Genomic DNA, 18,278 nt, shown 5'->3' with positions numbered 1-18,278 from the left:
CATGTGGGGTTGCTGAAGCCTTTCCGTGGGGAGCCACCTGCAGCCCCTCCCGCGCTCCCTCCGACCTCCGACGGGCGCCTCCTTCCGGGACCGGAGAAGCTGTTGCAGGCCCAGCTACGTCGCGGGGTGTGGTACGTGCTGATTCAGTGGGCTGGACTTCCGAAGGAGGAAGCTACTTGGGAGCAGCGTGACGAGTTCCGCCAACACTACCCAGACTTTCAGCTCGAGGACGGGATGTTTGCGCAGGCGGGGAGAGATGTTTTAACCGGGCAGACTTATGCCCGTAGGAGGCCCACCGGGCAGGTTTAGTTAGGGGCTTGGCCCACAAGTTATCTTATTTTTAGCATCGTGGTTATATATACTAGCTGTAAAACTATTTTGAGATCAAGCAATAATAATAATTCTATTGCCCGGCTCCCAGAGGAGCCGGGCCCTAAACCCTAGCCGCACCTCTCTCTCTCTCACTGCCTCCCTCCTTCCCAATCGCGACGGCTCCCGCGCGCCGGCCGCCGCGCCCTCTTCTCTGTCAAGCCCCTGCCTTCCCCTACAACCTGAGGAGCGGGACCGGTAGGACCCTCGGTTCTACCAATATGTCACTCCAATAGTATTTTGCCTGTACCCATGCAAAATCAAGTAGGACATGAGCAACAAAGAGATCAAATACCAACAACATTTATTAATCACAAATTATGGAATCAATATTAAAGGACCAAAATTTTCATAAGCAAGGGAAAGAATGTTCTTTGCCAAAGCCTTAGCATGGCCTATTCCTGTTATTTTTTCACATACATGCACACAACAAATTTAGAGAAATAAAAGAAAGCTTGATGAGACGGAGGAGTGGGCAGGCATATGGCAAACAAGTACTTGCAGACATATTTTTACTCCGTGAGCTCTGCTATCAAGCAATTCGACGCCCGGGGTGACATGAGGCGCAGCATCTAGTCAATGAGCATGACCACCGAGTTCCAAACATCATGTTAGCTTCCTATGCTCTAATCACATGACATGCCAGCACCGGACACCGCCAAAGCCGATCCCTTCCTACCAGAACACCAAAATTAGAACGTGAGATGATAGTACATGAAACAAAAAATTTGGTTTATCATCCGACAGTCCTAAATTTTCTTGGGCCAATTAAGGTGTTGTTCGAATACCATCACGATGCATGAACCCGGAGGAAACTATGCCCATCTCACCAGCAGCCAAACAATAGTCACATCCACATGACAGTAGTGGCGAGGAGGCTGGCATAGCACTGAGGATATGGCTGCTCCTGAACGTTCAAAGATCTTCAGGTTGTCCACCTATCTCAAATTCCTCTCTCTTTTCCCCAAAATTAGATGCGGTCAAGGCAAGGAAACAAAGCACGTCCAGTTCTCCATCTCTATCAAAATTCCTGCATCTTTTTCCCAAAATTAGACGTGGTCCAGAAGAGACGGAAATTAACTGTTGTGCAGGGAAGAAAAATTATGGAAGAAAACCAGAGGAGCTTACATGGACTTTTCTTCGGCGTCTTCCATGACAACTTCCTAGATAATGCGAGAGGTTCATCTTGGCTTGCCCTTCTACCTAGATCGACGACGACGGCGCCATGTGCCATCCCTTCGTCGGCACTGAGGCCTGCTGCTGCTGCTAGCAGTGCCTACAAGGGTTGATGCTACCCTCAAGAAACATCCCGACGGCGCACGCACATGTGGCCGTGTATTTCCCTCCCTCTCCAGATCGGGAACGTGGGGTGAGAATACGTGGCAGCCGCTTCCATACCATGTCGGCGCCGGCGCTTGCGGCCGAGAGGGAGGGGGGAATCCGAGGCAGCGGCACGGAGGGGAGGAGGGGGGGTGAGAAGAGACGAGGGAGAGAGAGGGGCTACGAGGGAGATATTTCTTCGTCAATCCACCCACCAGGGTTGGATTCGCCTAATCCGCTTGTGGCAGCCCGCCAGTTTTCTCACCAAAGATGCACGTGAGATACACCACAGAGCTAGGCCCGTGGGCAAAGGAGGCCCACATGTCATTCATAGGAGGCTGAAACCACAACGTGCAGAGCAACCAACGACCAGATTTTTTACAGCACCGTAAAACCGTACAAGCATGGTAGATCGAGCGAACCAGATTGCACATGCGCTACGATGCCTCCAGATGAGCGGGCACTCTAGCGTGATTTATATGTTCAATGTCAGCTTGCAAACTAAAAGCATCTGGCGCAAAAAAATATTTCGTAAGAATCCCAATCCCGATAACTTATAATTCAGCACATTAAATAGCAACTCAAGTGGACTTGAAAGTCAAACCAGCTAAAAGTTCAGAAGGAGATAACACTGGGGTGCCAAAAGGAGCAAACATTATCACACAGGCGCTGATCATAATTAAAGTTAAAGTTGTACAAGAGTCCCCAAGCTCTTTTTAAGCAAACAGCGCCATTGATATTAGTTGGCAGAGAACCTGAAGCAATGAGCCCAGATGATGCTGACGATATAAACACTCATGTAGAACACAAAAAAAGAGTATCAACAATCCTAAGTTTCCACATATTATGCACATAATAATATGGAAGAACAAACTTCTTGACTGCTTACGTGATAAGTGGTGTTGAATTCACATCATCACATCAACCACGTATTCTACTAGTAGAGAGGACAACTTAGAAACCTAAAATTTACATGTTGCCTTTGGATTATCAGCTGAAACCATAGCCTGATAACCTAACAGACACAATAGGAGATAGAAAAGAGTGAACCTAGTCATCACCAAAATAGGTTACAGAGACACTGAAAATATGAAATTGCTATAGCAAAGAAGAAAAGGTTTGAAAGCCAGAAGTAGGTTCCATGAGGGCATTATTATGCCATCATGCTTAAAACCTCGCAAATCCAATAAAAAGGAATATTTTCCAAATAAGAAAAATTCCAATGATAAAATGCCAGGTGCGTGTACATCAGCATTATTTACAAAACCACAAAATTGCATCTATAGCCCAATTTATAAGCCTTTGTAAGATTATTTTTTCAAGAAAACGCATGAGCGTGTGTTTCATTTCATTGAAAAGAGAGAGTTGTAGTTACATTCCTCCTAGGAGGCGGATACAGCTTTCGAATTAATGGACATCCCATGTCTGGGGGTAATGGCTCTGAGCCCTAGTGCGCCTGCGCTTGCCCAAAGGGAGGCCTCTTCCTTATCTTCGTTAGCAGGGCGTTCACCGATGGGCGCGCTCCGTTGAAGACGCAGTCGTTGCGGTGCTTCCATATCATCCAGGGAACGAGGAGGGTCATGGTACCCAGGCCCTTGCGCATGGGCGTTGGGGCGGATTGTCGTGCCGATTGCCACAAGTCCAGGAGTGAGGGCTCGTTGTTTGGCGGGGCACACGGTATCCCCTGTCTAGAATACAAGGTGTATTAGTTTTTTTGGAAGTCAAACATGTGCATGTTAAATCGTAGATATTGATGTCTTATTCTATAATCTTGGTCAAACATACATAACTTTGACTTGTACAAAAACTGATGCACCATATATTCTGAAATGGAGGGAATACCAAATTTGTGATATATTTGTCATTATTAAGAATTTTGGGGAACTTACAAGATAGGGAAAATATTCTCTGAGTCACCTGATTTGACCCAAATAGCTGAGTGAATAACACAGGTTAACTAACTGAGTAACAGCACGGCAGTCCTAAGGCTTGTTTAGAAACAGCCATGTCTAATCACACCTCGTTTGGATGTCAATATTTGGGCTAGAAATCGATGAATTGGAATTGGCAGGAGCGAAAACCGCCGTTTGCATGTTTCCTGTCGACCACCGCCGACACCGCCACCGTTAGTTCCTCTTTGTCTCTGGTACACTTGAATCTCTCCCACATTTCTGAATTTAGGGAAGGCTTAGTTTCAATGTCACTGATTCTTCGGCACCCAAACACTTCGACGCAATACCAATTCACCTTTCGAAATAAACCATGTTGTCATTTCCACAAAACCCAATTCAATTCGGACATCCAAACGGACCATTAATGAACTTAGCAGAACTACAACCTGACTCCCGGGTAATTCCAATGAGGAATAGGCCTCAAACACACATTTTCCCTCTAATTCTGAAAACCTTTTTTTCCTTTCCGCTTGACAATGTTGGTTCTGCATGGCCATAACTGTTTTTCACACAGAGGAATGTTTCAGGAGGCATCTTCACTACCGACATTATATCATCAGTGGTGCTTTAAAGAATGAATTGCTCATGAGGAGGTGGTGGAGAAGATCCCTTGACTTACTTGATTCTGGATTTGGCCTGTTGACATAGTTATTGTAGTCTAGATTTTGTACTTCAATCTATTTATTTACTCTCTTGATCTTCAGATGTTTTACTCTAGTAACTCTACTGTGTGAACACTACCAATCGCTATAACAATAAATATAACGTAAACCTGCAAGCAGTGACAACTACAAGGATGCGACCAAACATGCGACAAGGGAAGAAGAATAAATATCACCAAGACACCAGCATAGTTGTCCATAGCATAGAAACATGAAAGGTGTAAGAACATAACAGCAACAAAAGTAGTCTCACCAATGGTTACTAAATAGACCGGCATGAACATAGGAACCAACTGATCTGAGTGCTAAAGGTGGTTTGAAGGTCCTGAGTTGGGATCGACAAGCCATGGTGTTTTGGAGATTGATACGTTCTTCCTTGGGGCACCAGCATGGCCAAATGATGTTGATTGCAGCAATTCCTTATCAGTGCTAGCACTCACTCTCTGCAACAACGTAAGAAAGAAGAAAAATTAGAACCAAACAGTATAAACCAAACTTCTACCAGAAATTTATGTCAATGCCCTTTGTCCCTACAGGAATTCTCATCTCCGGACCACCACTACCACGCACTTCGATCTCCTCCACCAGTAAGCCTCCCTCCAGTTCCTCCTGTATACTTGATCCAATCGACATGAGCTATAATTCCCGTCTCATTTGGGGCTCCATCACTCGTAAAACCCCCGCCATGCCAAAGTTCACCACCACCACTACGTCTGCTTGCGCCATCACCACTCCAACCACCACTGACCCAATATGATCCCTACCAGCGGATTTGTATTGTCGTCCTCGTCCCATTTTTGGCCTCTCCCAACCCCAACGGCAATTGCTTCAACGGCAAGCACAAAATTCTCCATGCCTGCACTAATTCCTCCGTTCTCTCTCAGACTCTCACACACACCGGCACGGCTATTTTGGTCATTTCATTGATCATTAACAGCAAGAAGAGACAGTAACGGTTGAAAATCGATGGCAATGGCAAAAATATATAAATGATTGAGAGAAGAGTATCATTTGCATAAATCTATACCAATATAAAAAGAACAAGTTGCGGAGATCCAACATATCTCATACGTTCAAGCGCACCTATTCAATGGTCTATGTTTCCCCGGTGTTTACCACTAAACAAGGTTAGCACCCTCCCCTAATTAATAGTATACCTAATATCAATGTCAGCACCAACCAATTAATTTATATTACATTATTACCTAATTTCAACGTGCAATTAAGATCTTGCCAAATGTTAGTGTAAAGATTGCCAATTATTAGCTTGCATTGCACATACACGATATTAATAAAACAACGGCATAATGAGAATTCGAGGACAGACTGTCATAAATTTCTCAATTTTAGTTTAGTAAACTACAATTCCTGTTTGTGAAACTTCATGAGAACTAAAAATTACTCTGACAAAAACTCTCGTGGATATTTCATCAGCATGAAACAGAAAAACATACCAATTTATCAGAATGTTGATTATTTGAACGGCTGTTCTCAGCAGTAGATCTTATTTGCATTCTGATTACTGGGCGTTGTTCTGCTTCAAGCTGACAAGAAGCTTCAGCTGCATGTAAACCACTAACTGAAAATTAAATGGAAACCATGATGTAGTTTCCAAGCTACAAAAGGTGTCGAAGGGACAATACCAATATGATTCGAGAACCATATGTTGCAAGGTCAACAAATACATGTGATACTTCCAAGTTGCCAAAATATCAGGAAAACAAATCCCAATGTACATAGTGTGATAGCAATTACAAATTGTCATGACAAAAATGTCCATCTGTTTGCTGTGCAAAAATAGTTATTTTTTGTGTACACATATAGTTGCTATATTAGCCACTGATACCTTGTGCATCACAATAGGCATATGTTAACTTCTTTACATACAATTGAGGATACTCCATATTGTACATCCAAGATTTTTTTTTGACAAAACTATAAGTGAGCATTCTAAAAGTAAAATGGAAATTCCAACTGATCATGAAAGATAAATACAATAGTTCCAAAAATGTATATGAGCATGACTGAGAAGTATTTTGCAAGGCATTTGACCAGCCAATACTTTAGGACTTCTTGATCAAGCATATAACTAATTGTAGTGCTTATACAACAAAATTTCTACCTTGGTGTTTGTCCATATTCTTTGCAACCGGCCTGCTACTTACACCAGGATCTTGCTGTAATTGGCAGGATAGAGGGAGAGCGAGAAATCAGCGAAGGCGCTAAAATAGGGTTCACAAACACTCCCTCTTATTTTGGAACGGAGGGTAGAAGGATTTTCTATCAATAATTACCACAGAACTCATTTAAGGTTCGATGGTATAAAGTTCCCAAAAATCATGAAACAAATACTCAATATCACACCTATAATATAAGATGATCCAATGGTGGGACTGGGAAAATACGACTTTATGTGCCTTGGGCGAAAAAAACTAATAGTTGAGTCAGTAGCGAGTTGAAATGTTTGCTATTTTTGCCAAGGGCACAAAAACTCATATTTTCCCAATCGGTTCGTTGGATTCTGTTATATCACTCGAGTGATGTTCCTGTATTTGTTTCATATTTTTTGAGAACTTTTAAACCGTTCAAAACTCAACGAGCCTTAACAGGTTCCCCAGAAAGCATTGATACAGACAATTTTACCTAGTTTTGTACTCCCTCCGTTCCATATTAGTTGTCGCTCAAATGGATGTATCTAACACTGAAATACGTCTAGATACATCCGTTTCAGGGATAACTACTATGGAACGGAGGAAGTAGTTTAAGATGCATTAGTTTCTAACAATATTTCATCGTCATAAAAGAAAAATGAAGCAAATTATACCTGTTGAGCCTTCACCTTCTGGGTTTGCTTACACTTCAACAATGTCCAGTCAAAGACATGATCAAATTGGTGCCCTGCGGCCGACGAAATAATTGAACAATCCTTGAACAATTGCATGCATGTCGTAGAATATAATATAAAGATGACACAATAGTGCTCCTGAATGCTATACCTTCACGGTCCGACAGGTCTCTGAAGAGCCGTCGCAGAAAACCGTAGTCTGGCCGTTGATCAAATGTCAATGAATGACAATAGTGGAAATAAGAAGCAAATTCCACAGGATGGGTTTTACACAAAACCTGTAACAAGAAAATCCATGAGCAGTCTCCAGCAATGGCTTTAAAAAGCAGAAAGACGTTTTAGAAATCTAAAACATGTGAGCTTAAACAACCTCGATAGGTGTTGAAAGCTTCTTCTCACTTATTTTGTCATATTTCTGCTTCTTTGTGGCAGCTTTTAAACCCTGCCAAGGAAGACTGGAGAAAACATATACGAAGTTACAGAGATCATATATAAGGAAAAATCAGTAGTCGCTCTTCTCCTAATACAAAACGACACGGATTGGGTGCGTGTTCGACAAAAGTACAGGAGGTATGCCAAAATAACGATCAAATAACAAAAATGGTAATACAGTGCATACGTACACACACGTGCGCGTGTGCACACACACACATACATACAATACATACATGCATACAACCAGGTGTATTTACACCCATGTCTTTCATACATTTTAGGTAGAGGTACGCATAGTATAAGGGCAAGCCTTGGCACAGCGGTAAAGCTGTTACCTTGTTCGAGCCCTCGAAATAGCCCCTTGCAGAATTGTAGGAAAGGGCTGCGTACAAAAGATCTGAAGTGGTCGGACCCTTCCCCGGACCCTGCTCAAGCGGGAGCTATGTGCACCGGGCTGCCCTTTTTTTATATGTACGCATAGTATGTGGCATACAAGAACACTTTTGGTAGTATATATACGACTTTTTAGGTAGTATGTACCATTTCTTTAGTATATACTGCTGTATACATACAAATATGCAGGTATTTTCAACATATACCAAAATTATGGACTCACTTCCAATTTTTTCATGTAGCTTGCTTTGGAAATCTAAGATATAACATACTCAAAATGGTAAGGCAACTCCAACGCCGTGCATCAAAGTGCCCGTAAACGTCCGGGACGCGGTCCTAACACTATAGGCCATCCAACATCGTGCACCAAACGTCCGAAATCCCATAAACCGAAAGCAAAGCTGGGGAAGGTTTGCGGGCGTCCGGACCTCTGCCACATAGGCCTCTGACACCCCCGGCCCACACAAAACCCTCTCTCTCTCTCTCTCGTTCTGCTCCAACCGCCACTATGCTCTTCGCGCCACATTCATGCCAGTCCATAGCGGACATGACCGGTCACTGCCGCATGTCGATCACTCCATGTGCGCTCACTCTCCTCACCACGTTAATGTCAGTTCAAAGCAGACGTGACCGGGCATGACAACAGGATGGCATCCTACCGCATTCAAGTTGGTCGTCCGCCTACCCGGCATTGACACCGGCGCGGCAAACGAGAAACCAACTCCAGGCGAACGCATTCAAGCCGTCGCTCTGACGGACACAACACAAACTGCATAGCGTCCAAGCCCCATCGCCGCCGTCTGAGCCGCAGAAACACCGCCTCTTCCCTTCTTCCTTCTTCGACCTTCGCGAGCAATGGCCGGGACCCGTCGTGTGTGGTGTAAGACCCTCTCAACGCAACACCGCGATGAAATCACAACCGAGATGGACGCATGGCGTCCTCAGCGCACGGCCAACATTATGGCGGGAGAGGCTTCGAGCTCTCCTGAGGAGGAGCTCGGATGAGGACACGGCAATGAAGGAGGCAAAGGAGGAGGAGCAGTCGCCCGCGCCGGTGGCCGGGTTCACCATGGAGCAAGTGGAGGAGCACTACAGTCGCATCATGGCAGAGCCAATGGAGCAGGCGTCGCCGATGTCCGCGTTCCGAATGCTGCAGGAGGAGCAGCGGCACAACCTGCGGCTCCTCTCAGAGCACCAGTTGGCGGCCAGATTGAGGGCGAGCAGGTGTCCAATCAAGCTGTCGCAACCATGGTCGTGAAGGATCCAGGCTTCGTGGACATGCAACGAGTGGTTCTCGAATCCATGTGCAGCGCCTACACCATCCGACACGAGTGGTGGCACCTCCGCGTCATGGAGGCAGAGCGCGACCGCCTCTTCAACCAGATCGCGGCGGAGGCGGCACAGGCAGTGGCAGACGTGACCGGTACCAACATCAGCAGCTCCACGTTGTTCACGCCGCACCGCAACAACCGCGAGGCCGGACCATCTAGCTCAATGGTCAATCTCACCTCTACCGGCGACATGGAAGGCCGGGCGGACTCTAGCAAAGAGTAGGACGTGGGACACCTGCCCACGGCTGACAAAGAGTAGACTAGGGTCAGATCCTTTTGCTATGTAAAAGAATCCAACTATTAAATGAAAACTAGTGTCCGCTATTTTATTTGGTGCACCAGGTTGGATGGTCATCCCCTATCCGCTGTTTGCGGACGTTTGGTGTGTCAGTTTTGGTGCACGGCATTCAAGTTACCCTTTTTTTGCAGGAAATTGTGAGAGCTTTATTCAAACAAAAGCATTCAAGTTGCCCTGAAGTAGTATATATATACTACCGCATGGTAGTATATGAGACGTGGGTGCAACCACACCCAGTAGTAGGATGTATTTTTGGCAAACACATACGGTCGTTGGTTTTGGTGTTGCAAGGGGCTACGGTGACTCAACCACAAAATGACATAGTCCTAATAGATGAATTCAGTTTTAAAAATAATAGATTAAACAAAGAACTCGGTACCACATATATTTAACTATCTTAATTTTGCGTTCGAATTTATCTTTAAATCCTGGCATTACATATGTGGTCTTGGTATGTTTAAATCAACATCAAAACAAGCCGATAATGATGACAACACAGGGATCAGATGTAGATAGGCCTACATTGCTACTTAATAGAATAAGAGTAAGCAACACATGGTTCACAATAATGAACATGAATGCATTCCAGATGTATAGGCCTACATTGCTACGTAACACAAAGATTTCAATAACGAAAATGGCTACATTTGCAGATATCTTTTACTCAGTGATGTACATATAGTTTGTCCACAGAACAATCATACCTTCCCCTTAGAAAATACAAGAGAACATATCCAATGGACTCCAGATCATCCCTTCGGCTTTGCTCTGGTATGTGGTAACAACACTAATTTAGTGATACATGTCAAAAGATAGCAACAAAAAACATTTATGGTAGTGTCCCAGCAAAATAATGAGGCCAGCATTCAGGCATCTAAATAGTATATACAGAAATAAAAGACCATAGTGCTCACCAATCCCAAGATGAGTGTTGCAACTTGCATAGCGAGCTGTGCCAGTCAAATTTTTATTTTCTCTGAAAAATGTGAGTATGTTACGAATACTCAGACAACACATGGAATACCACAAAAAAAATGAGAAGATGAAATAAACGAGAAAAGCAAATGCATGATAGTTCTACATGTATTTTTGGTTCTAAATTATTACTAATTCACCTATAGGGTATATGGCGATTCGTGGTTGAGTCACGGTATCTCTTGGCAAGTCCGAAGTCAATGATGTAGACCTAGGAGTTGGACCATAAGTTAAACATAATGAATATATATGGCATAACTATCAGCAGCCAGCTTGTACAGACCTGGTTAGCTTTCCGACCAAGGCCCATAAGAAAGTTGTCGGGCTTGATGTCCCTGTGCAAGTACCCCTTAGAATGCAAAAACTCTATTCTTGTTATCTACAGTGGTAAATAAGTAATCAGCTGTAGCCAAAGAACTATGACAAAATCAAATCCAGACAACATATACAAACTCCACTTCAAAAATCAGTGCATGAATATATAGAACGTAAAGCAAAAAATAGTTGCAATCAAGCATGGTTTCAACATGAAAAAAAAGGGCAGAGCAATAAAACATAACCATGAAAGAAAAAGAGAGAATTCCTTATTTAACACTGTCCTTAAATTTGTTGCCCTATTTGACACTGAAAAACGTTTCCTTCCTTATTTAACATCGAGTCTAAATTTTATGCCTTTTATGACACTTTCTTTCATTTTAAGCCATAACGGTGTTAAATGACACATGAAAAGACCTATTTGCCCTTCATGTGATATTTGACCAAAATTTTATATGTATGTGTGTATCCGTCCAACTCGTTTTGTGTTGGCCTTGGTCCCAACCTCGACCTCGACCTTGATGGCGTTGTAGCCTAGAGTTTTCCGGCGTACAGGCGTATGAGGCCAACTCAAGTACTTCCCGAGGGTTTCGTCGAGACGTAGACAGCACGTACACACCAAGAAACAAATCGGCAGGCAGGTGGATCGAATTTAGTTGGACACATACTGCTATGCGTAATAGATGAAGTTAGCTAGCAGCCTATCTCTTTCTTGATCGTTTCTACGATCGCTGGCTAGCTAATCAAGCTAGCGATACCCGTGAAAAAAAGCAAGTTAGCGATACTATCTCGGCGACAACACGAACACACACGATGCAATTGATGGCCACGGGACCATGTCGGTCTTATTTATATTCTTTTTTCAATCTCAACTCACGACTGTTACAGAAGGACTGGGTATATGCATATACTCCCACCGTTCCTAAATATAAGTCTTTGTAGAGATTCTATTATAGACTACATACGGAGCAAAAGAAGTGAATCTACACTCTAAATGCATCTATATACATTTGCATGTGGTCCATAGTAGAATACGTACAAAGACTTATATTTAAGAATGGAGGGAGTATATACTAGGCTACACCTGGCAATAGTTGTGTACGTGCGTGTACAAGCACTGCCTTTTCAGAAAAAAATTACAAGCACTGACTTACGATTTTAACGTACTGACTTGTTGTATATTATCGATCGAGTATGTAGTGTACCATGTACTATTGATGTACACCGGCTACCCTGCTGACCTGAAGCTAAATAATCACGTAAAATTTTGATCACCTATCACATGAGGGGCAAATAGGTCTTTTCAGGTGTAATTTAACACCGTTAATGCTTAAAATGGACGAAAGTGTCATAAAGGGCATAAAATTTAAAGACTGTTAGATAGGGAAGAAAAAGTTATTCAGTGTTAAATAGGGAAACCAAATTTAAAACAGTGTTATATAAGGAATTTTCTCAAAGAAAAATTGCAAGATAACCAAATGTTTGTTGAGGTAAACTGTACACCTGATCTCGAAGTAGACTAACAACTTGTTTCAAAAAAGCGATGCCTAGCCTTTATATTTTGTTGCAGATTTTCATCTTAAGTATGAGCTACGGATAAGAGCACTATAAACAAGTCACAGACAGAACTCAACAGAAAAATTTGAAAACAATCACAGCTGCAACACCGACTAACCACTAGGAAAAAGAACAAAGAGAAGAAAGCTGTGTATGAGCTACAGAGTAAAACCCTTATCAATAAGTCAGAGACAGAACACAATAGAAGAATTCAAAAACAATCACACTGTATCACCGATTCACCACTAGGAAACAGAAAAAAAAAAGACATGAAGACTGTTTTTTCTTATTACCATCTGATCTGCCAACATCAAAACTGTCTTCAGTGAGAATCTCCGGCCACAATAAACAAACAGATCCTCAAGGCTTGGCCCAAGCAAATCAATAACAAGAACATTTTCTTCGCCATCAATGCCACACCATTTTATGTTTGCAATACCAGCTACAGCAATCCATGAGTACCAGAAGTTACCACCTTAGCTACGGTTCAGCAGTCGATGCAATAAGAAAATAATCACGGTTTAAACACATACTCCCTCCCTGAAGAGCATTATACAGTTTAGCCTCGTATAACAATTGGGGATGGTTGGTTTTGCTGTTTTCCTGAACAAAGCAATTAACATAAATCAGAAAACAGTGGGACTGCAAAAACCAAATAAATGCTATTGAACTTTTTTATCAACATAAATCGATTCATGATACAAAACGCAGCCACAAAAATTGGAAACAGAACAAGCAATGCGCAGCCACAAAATCCACACAAAAAAATGTTATGGAAGTCTTTTATCAATGCAAATCGCTTCAAGTTATAAAATGTTACAAAATTATTTCATTGCTTGCTTCTATATCTAACTTCTAGTATAGAATTATGAAGAAATTATTGTGTTTAGGATCAAGCCAGAAATAAAAGTGGGAAAAAACAAGAAATGGAGCAGGCAAACCCAAGAGTGTCCATGTTAGAACAAGTTCTCTCACCAGGATTCATTCACTGTTTCTCTCATACACACATGCACACATGGAACTAGTATGAAGCTCTGTAGGATTATATCATTAGCAACAAGCTTATATAGCAAAGGATGGCATGCATCAATATTTATAGCCTGAACAAACCGATCTTACTACCATCTACTGACTTAATAGCTAAGCCAGGACAGATCTTTTATTGCTTTCTGGGTCCTACTGCCATCTATCTACCTCAAAGTCAAATCAGACTTTGCTTCTCACTTCTGCCTGTTGCACTGGATGGATGTCTGTACTGCTAGCTGCTGCTCCTTGCTGATATGAAAGCCTCATGCATAGCTAGCTAATTTTGCATGCCATACAGCATCCAGATAACTGATCATGACAAGATTAATACTAACAGTTAATTATGTGACTTCAGAATGGCCTTGGGAATAAGATAGACGTATTTTACTCAAAATACAACCTATGACACAACAATACATTGCAGAGAACTTGAACAGAACATGAGAGATACGCCACTATTCATTCGAGAAAACATGAAAAAAAAGATGAGAGATCTGCCACTACTTATTCGAGAAAACATGAACAGAAGATGAGAGATACAGCACTACCTGAACCCAGACAACAACTCAAAATCACACCAAACCATGAGCATGTTTGTTCTATAAAAGGTGCTTTGGGCGTGTTTGGTTCCCTGTGTTGCATCTGGCTCGCACCCACCATGCAAAATACAGTTTGTTTGGTAGGCTGCACGTATACCTGGGCCTGGCCCAACTGATGCAAAAAGGGTCTCCGAGCCAGGCTGAGCGGAAACGCAAGTTTTGGTCGTTTCCCGGATCCAGGCTCGCGTTTGCATCCGCGCGTGCAGCGAGACTCGTCTCGCAATCTCGCCCCCCACGCGATTTGTCCGCCACTCTTCCCCGGCCCCCCTCTCTTCTGCGATGCCGCTAGATCCACCGCACCATTGCCTCTGCCCTTGCCGCCGGCGTGGCTCCTCACCACCGAGGTAGAGCTTCTCCTCCTTCCCTCCCTTTCCCTCCTGTTCCCATGCTTCTCCTCCTCCCCTCCCTCTCCCTCTTGCCCCCATCTATGTCTTCTCTATCCAGCCCCCATCCACCGGAGCAAGGCCTGCTTCGGCCACCCCATCCACCGGAGCAGGGTGGGTGTGAGCCGGAGGTGCCAGGACGTCTGTCGTGCTGCATCAAATAAGAAGCAGCAACAGGTTGTGTCGCAGCCATGAAGAAGCTTGCGTCCAATCCAAGAAGCAGCAGGAGCGGAGCTGACGTGCCCATACAAGAAAGAAGCAGCCAACGAGGCTCCGCCGGACCTAGGTAAAACCGTTTGAGGAATTTCTGATAACTAAATTGAAACTTGAGTTTTGGTTCAGATTTCAGATAAGATTTATTTTGAGGAATTTCTAATGCAGTCTACCAAACAACATCTCTCATGCACACATACCGTACATTTCACCAAACACTCATCTCAGCTCATCCTTGCATCATCTCAACCAGGCTAGACTCAGCCAGGATCCTCCATGCGATACAGGCTATATCCACCCGGGCAACCAAACACGCCCTTTATGCGCCACTACTTATTCGAGAAAACATGAACAGAAGATGAGAGATACACCACTACCTGAACCGAGACAACAACTCAAAATCACACCAAACCATGAGCATGTTTGTTCTATAAAAGGTGCTCTATGCGGTACCTAGCCACTCGACAGGAGGGAACTGCCACAACTTTGGTTGTGCGCCCTCCACTGGAGCCTAGCCCAGTGCACGTGAAGCAGAGGAAGAGGCAGCAACAATAATAGAAACCAAGCAGAGAAACTTGTGAATTGGGAGTGAACCTTAAATATAAGCAGATGATATGGCCCGTCCAGCCCAGGAAAGAAATATAAGGACAGCAAGTGTATTATCATGATCTAGAGCTGTTTCATCACATGTAAAAGCCAATTTGTGCTTATTAACGGAACATTTATATGTTGGTTGCTGTATTAAATGATCCCTGTCCCTGACAGTAACACAACACTTTCCTCTTTTATGCTGTCATAGTTCAAAGCAACGCAGTATCTGCATAATCACTTAATAGACCACTATGGCGGGAACAGTTAGTTCGAACCATAACACCCTTCCCATTTCAAAATATTACTGTGTACTTGTGTTGCAGAAGCATCAAGCAAGTCACAAACCAGCGCACCCTTCCTTCTAGGCAGAAACAACCCATAACCATGTGAATCCACGAAGTAACTGAAATAGATGTGTAAAAAGTGCTACTTATAACCCAAAAAAAAACTTGAACGTTCTGTATACAAAGCATATAAAAATAAACACAAGGAACTATCTCCAAAAAGAAAACCAACCAGCAAGGAACAATAAGCAGCTCTAAGTTTCTAACCAATCAATCTTAGCATAAACTTGAACTGAAAATTAACACTGCTATATCAGGGCATATCTAACATGCACAGCAATGCGCCGGTTCAAATATATATCTGAGGAGCCCAACGGCTACATCTTCACGCAACTAGTGGCACTAGACGCTGCATAATCCAAACGGATTGAAGAAAATATAAGGCAAGCGAGAGAGGAGGAGCTCACGATCTTGACGGCTACAATCTCGTACGTGTCGACGTGCGTGGCTGAAGACAGGAGGGAGATGACACCAAACCCCATCAGATCCATGAATTAATCCAACCACGGAGAAGGAAATCGAAGGATAAGGAATCAAGATCGAACCGAGATATATCTCCCCGAAGGAGCCGCTCCCGATCTTGCGGCCCAGCTTGTACTTGCTACCGACGATCCGATCCATGCTCGCTCGGGGACGCGTAGGCTAGGAAGCTAGGGTTTGGAGTTTGGGTGGTAGGAGGGGGGCAAAGAAGCGGGCTGAAGCTTCTATAAGGTCAGACTGGGTTAGGCCGCCTCTTACCGGCTGGAGTTCTTTTTGGCCGCAGCTTAAGAGCCTGTTTGGTTCCAATAAGTCACAGATGACTTAAAACCAATGACTTAACCAGTGACTTATAAGTCACGCATGTTTGATTGTCACCTGATTTATAAATTACCTGACCATACATTTTCATCTTATTTTTTATGTAAAAATGATGGGACCCACGTAAAAAAGGGTGACTTATAAGTTTTAAGTTGGGGTGGAGCAACTTATGACTTATAAGTTTGGGTGACTTATAAGTTGGGTCTGTTTGGCAAAATAAGTCACTTTTTTCACTTTTCGACTTATAAATTGGTGACTTATTCGGAACCAAACAGGCCCTAAGACTATTCACAATGGGGAGTAACTTAGAGTAGTAGCATATGTTACTAGTCTATGTTACTACCTCCACAGTGGGTAGTAACATATGTGTTGTGCCATGCATCACTTCATTTATTAGGTTGTAGACTCATCTTTTCTTGATATATGTGATGTTACAGTAACTAGCTATGTTACCACATTCCTCTTATTTCTCATTAATTACATGTCACATCATCTATTTTGCTTAGATAAGTGTGATGTTACCATCTATATTACTCCCATTGTGGGTAGTCTAAAACAACTCTAACAGTTCCGCTGTTCAGGGTAAGTCGAAGAAAAGAAACACCTTCCTTAGAGCATCTCCAGCCGTTCGGTCCCCAAGGCGCCGAAAAATAGCCGGGGGCGAACCGGCGCTAACTTGGTGCGTGGGGGCGGCTCCGTTCCCAGTCGTCGCCCCCAGGTCGCCGTCAATATCGCACGAATTCGGCGATATTCGTACAAATTTGTGCAAACTCGGCGATCTGGCACGAACTCGGTGAAATTTCATTGAAATTTATAAAAAAAACATAAAACATGCAAACTACGCCTACTGCTACGCCAAACTACGCCTAGCCACTGCGCCGCGTCCACCGCCCGGCCATCTACATGCCGAGAAGCATGTAGAAACGCGTGTAGTCGCCGTCGTCGTCGTCGTCGTCGCGCGCGCCGCTGGAGTCGCCGCCGTCCCTGCTGCACCCCTGGCCAGGGTCGCCGACGCGTGGTGGAGCGCTGGACGGCCCAGCCTCGTCCTCTCGCCACTGTCGAGGACGATGACGCCACCCTCCTCACGCCCACGGCGCCGGACCTGGAGCTACGCGTAAGCCCGGCGCTGGCGGCGCACCTGCTTGCGGAGTTAGTCCTCCTTTGCCCATTTGAGGTAGCGTGCCGACCGCGATCACATCGACTTTGGAACCATTTCCCACGTGCATCGTCACCTCGTCCTTAGCCAATCTTCGCTTAAACTGTAGTCCCTGTTTCGAGTTGCAAATATTAGCAACAGAACCAGTATCAAATACACACGTGCTACTGCGAGCATTAGTAAGGTACACATCAATAACATGTATATCACATATACCTTTGTTCACCTTGCCATCCTTCTTATCCGCCAAATACTTTGGGCAGTTCCGCTTCCAGTGACCAGTCCCTTTGCAGTAGAAGCACTCAGTCTCAGGCTTAGGTCCAGACTTGGGCTTCTTCACTTGAGCAGCAACTAGCTTGCCGTTCTTCTTGAAGTTCCCCTTCTTCCCTTTACCTTTTTTCTTGAAACTGGTGGTCTTGTTGACCATCAACACTTGATGCTCCTTCTTGATTTCTACCCCCGCAGCCTTTAGCATTGCGAAGAGCTCGGGAATTGTCTTATCCATCCCTTGCATATTATAGTTCATCACGGAGCTCTTGTAGCTTGGTGGCAGTGATTGAAGAATTCTGTCAATGGCACTATCATCCGGAAGATTAACTCCCAATTGAATCAAGTGATTGTTATACCCAGACATTTTGAGTATATGCTCACTGACAGAACTATTCTCCTCCATCTTGCAGCTGTAGAACTTATCGAAGACTTCATATCTCTCAATC

General features: G+C 43.9%; 1 protein-coding gene and 1 long non-coding RNA gene across 8 annotated transcripts; both read right to left on the bottom strand.

Moving 5' to 3' along the window:
* Positions 1–653: 653 nt before the first annotated feature.
* On the bottom strand, positions 654–1,914 carry LOC123144425 (uncharacterized). Its single transcript, XR_006471439.1, has 2 exons — positions 1,498–1,914; positions 654–1,399 (listed from the first exon to the last, which is right to left on the bottom strand). It is a non-coding gene; the product is annotated as an uncharacterized lncRNA (long non-coding RNA).
* Positions 1,915–2,550: 636 nt separating this feature from the next.
* LOC123144424 (casein kinase 1-like protein 3) lies at positions 2,551–16,395 on the bottom strand. 7 transcript variants are annotated; one of them, XM_044563564.1, is made up of 16 exons: positions 16,154–16,377; positions 16,016–16,056; positions 12,986–13,055; positions 12,746–12,894; positions 10,864–10,959; positions 10,721–10,791; positions 10,520–10,581; positions 10,310–10,373; positions 7,519–7,603; positions 7,300–7,426; positions 7,128–7,201; positions 6,426–6,480; positions 5,758–5,882; positions 4,557–4,746; positions 4,028–4,140; positions 3,536–3,936 (listed from the first exon to the last, which is right to left on the bottom strand). In XM_044563564.1, exons 1-14 carry the CDS (start codon positions 16,227–16,229, stop codon positions 4,609–4,611), a joined length of 1,233 nt encoding a protein of 410 aa, XP_044419499.1. In that variant the 5' UTR covers positions 16,230–16,377; the 3' UTR covers positions 3,536–3,936; positions 4,028–4,140; positions 4,557–4,608. The 7 variants fall into 7 exon arrangements, with proteins under 7 accessions (XP_044419495.1, XP_044419501.1, XP_044419500.1 ...); XM_044563560.1 differs by lacking the exons at positions 3,536–3,936; positions 4,028–4,140 and adding an exon at positions 2,551–3,377 and having other exon boundaries at positions 16,154–16,395; XM_044563566.1 differs by lacking the exons at positions 3,536–3,936; positions 4,028–4,140 and adding an exon at positions 2,551–3,377 and having other exon boundaries at positions 5,758–5,878.
* Between the last annotated feature and the right edge of the window lie 1,883 nt (positions 16,396–18,278).

Source organism: Triticum aestivum, chromosome 6D, assembly GCF_018294505.1.
Source record: "Triticum aestivum cultivar Chinese Spring chromosome 6D, IWGSC CS RefSeq v2.1, whole genome shotgun sequence".
NCBI classification, from domain to species: Eukaryota; Viridiplantae; Streptophyta; class Magnoliopsida; order Poales; family Poaceae; genus Triticum; species Triticum aestivum.
Note: the sequence above shows the minus strand (reverse complement) of the source record. Positions and strands in the feature narration are given on the sequence as shown.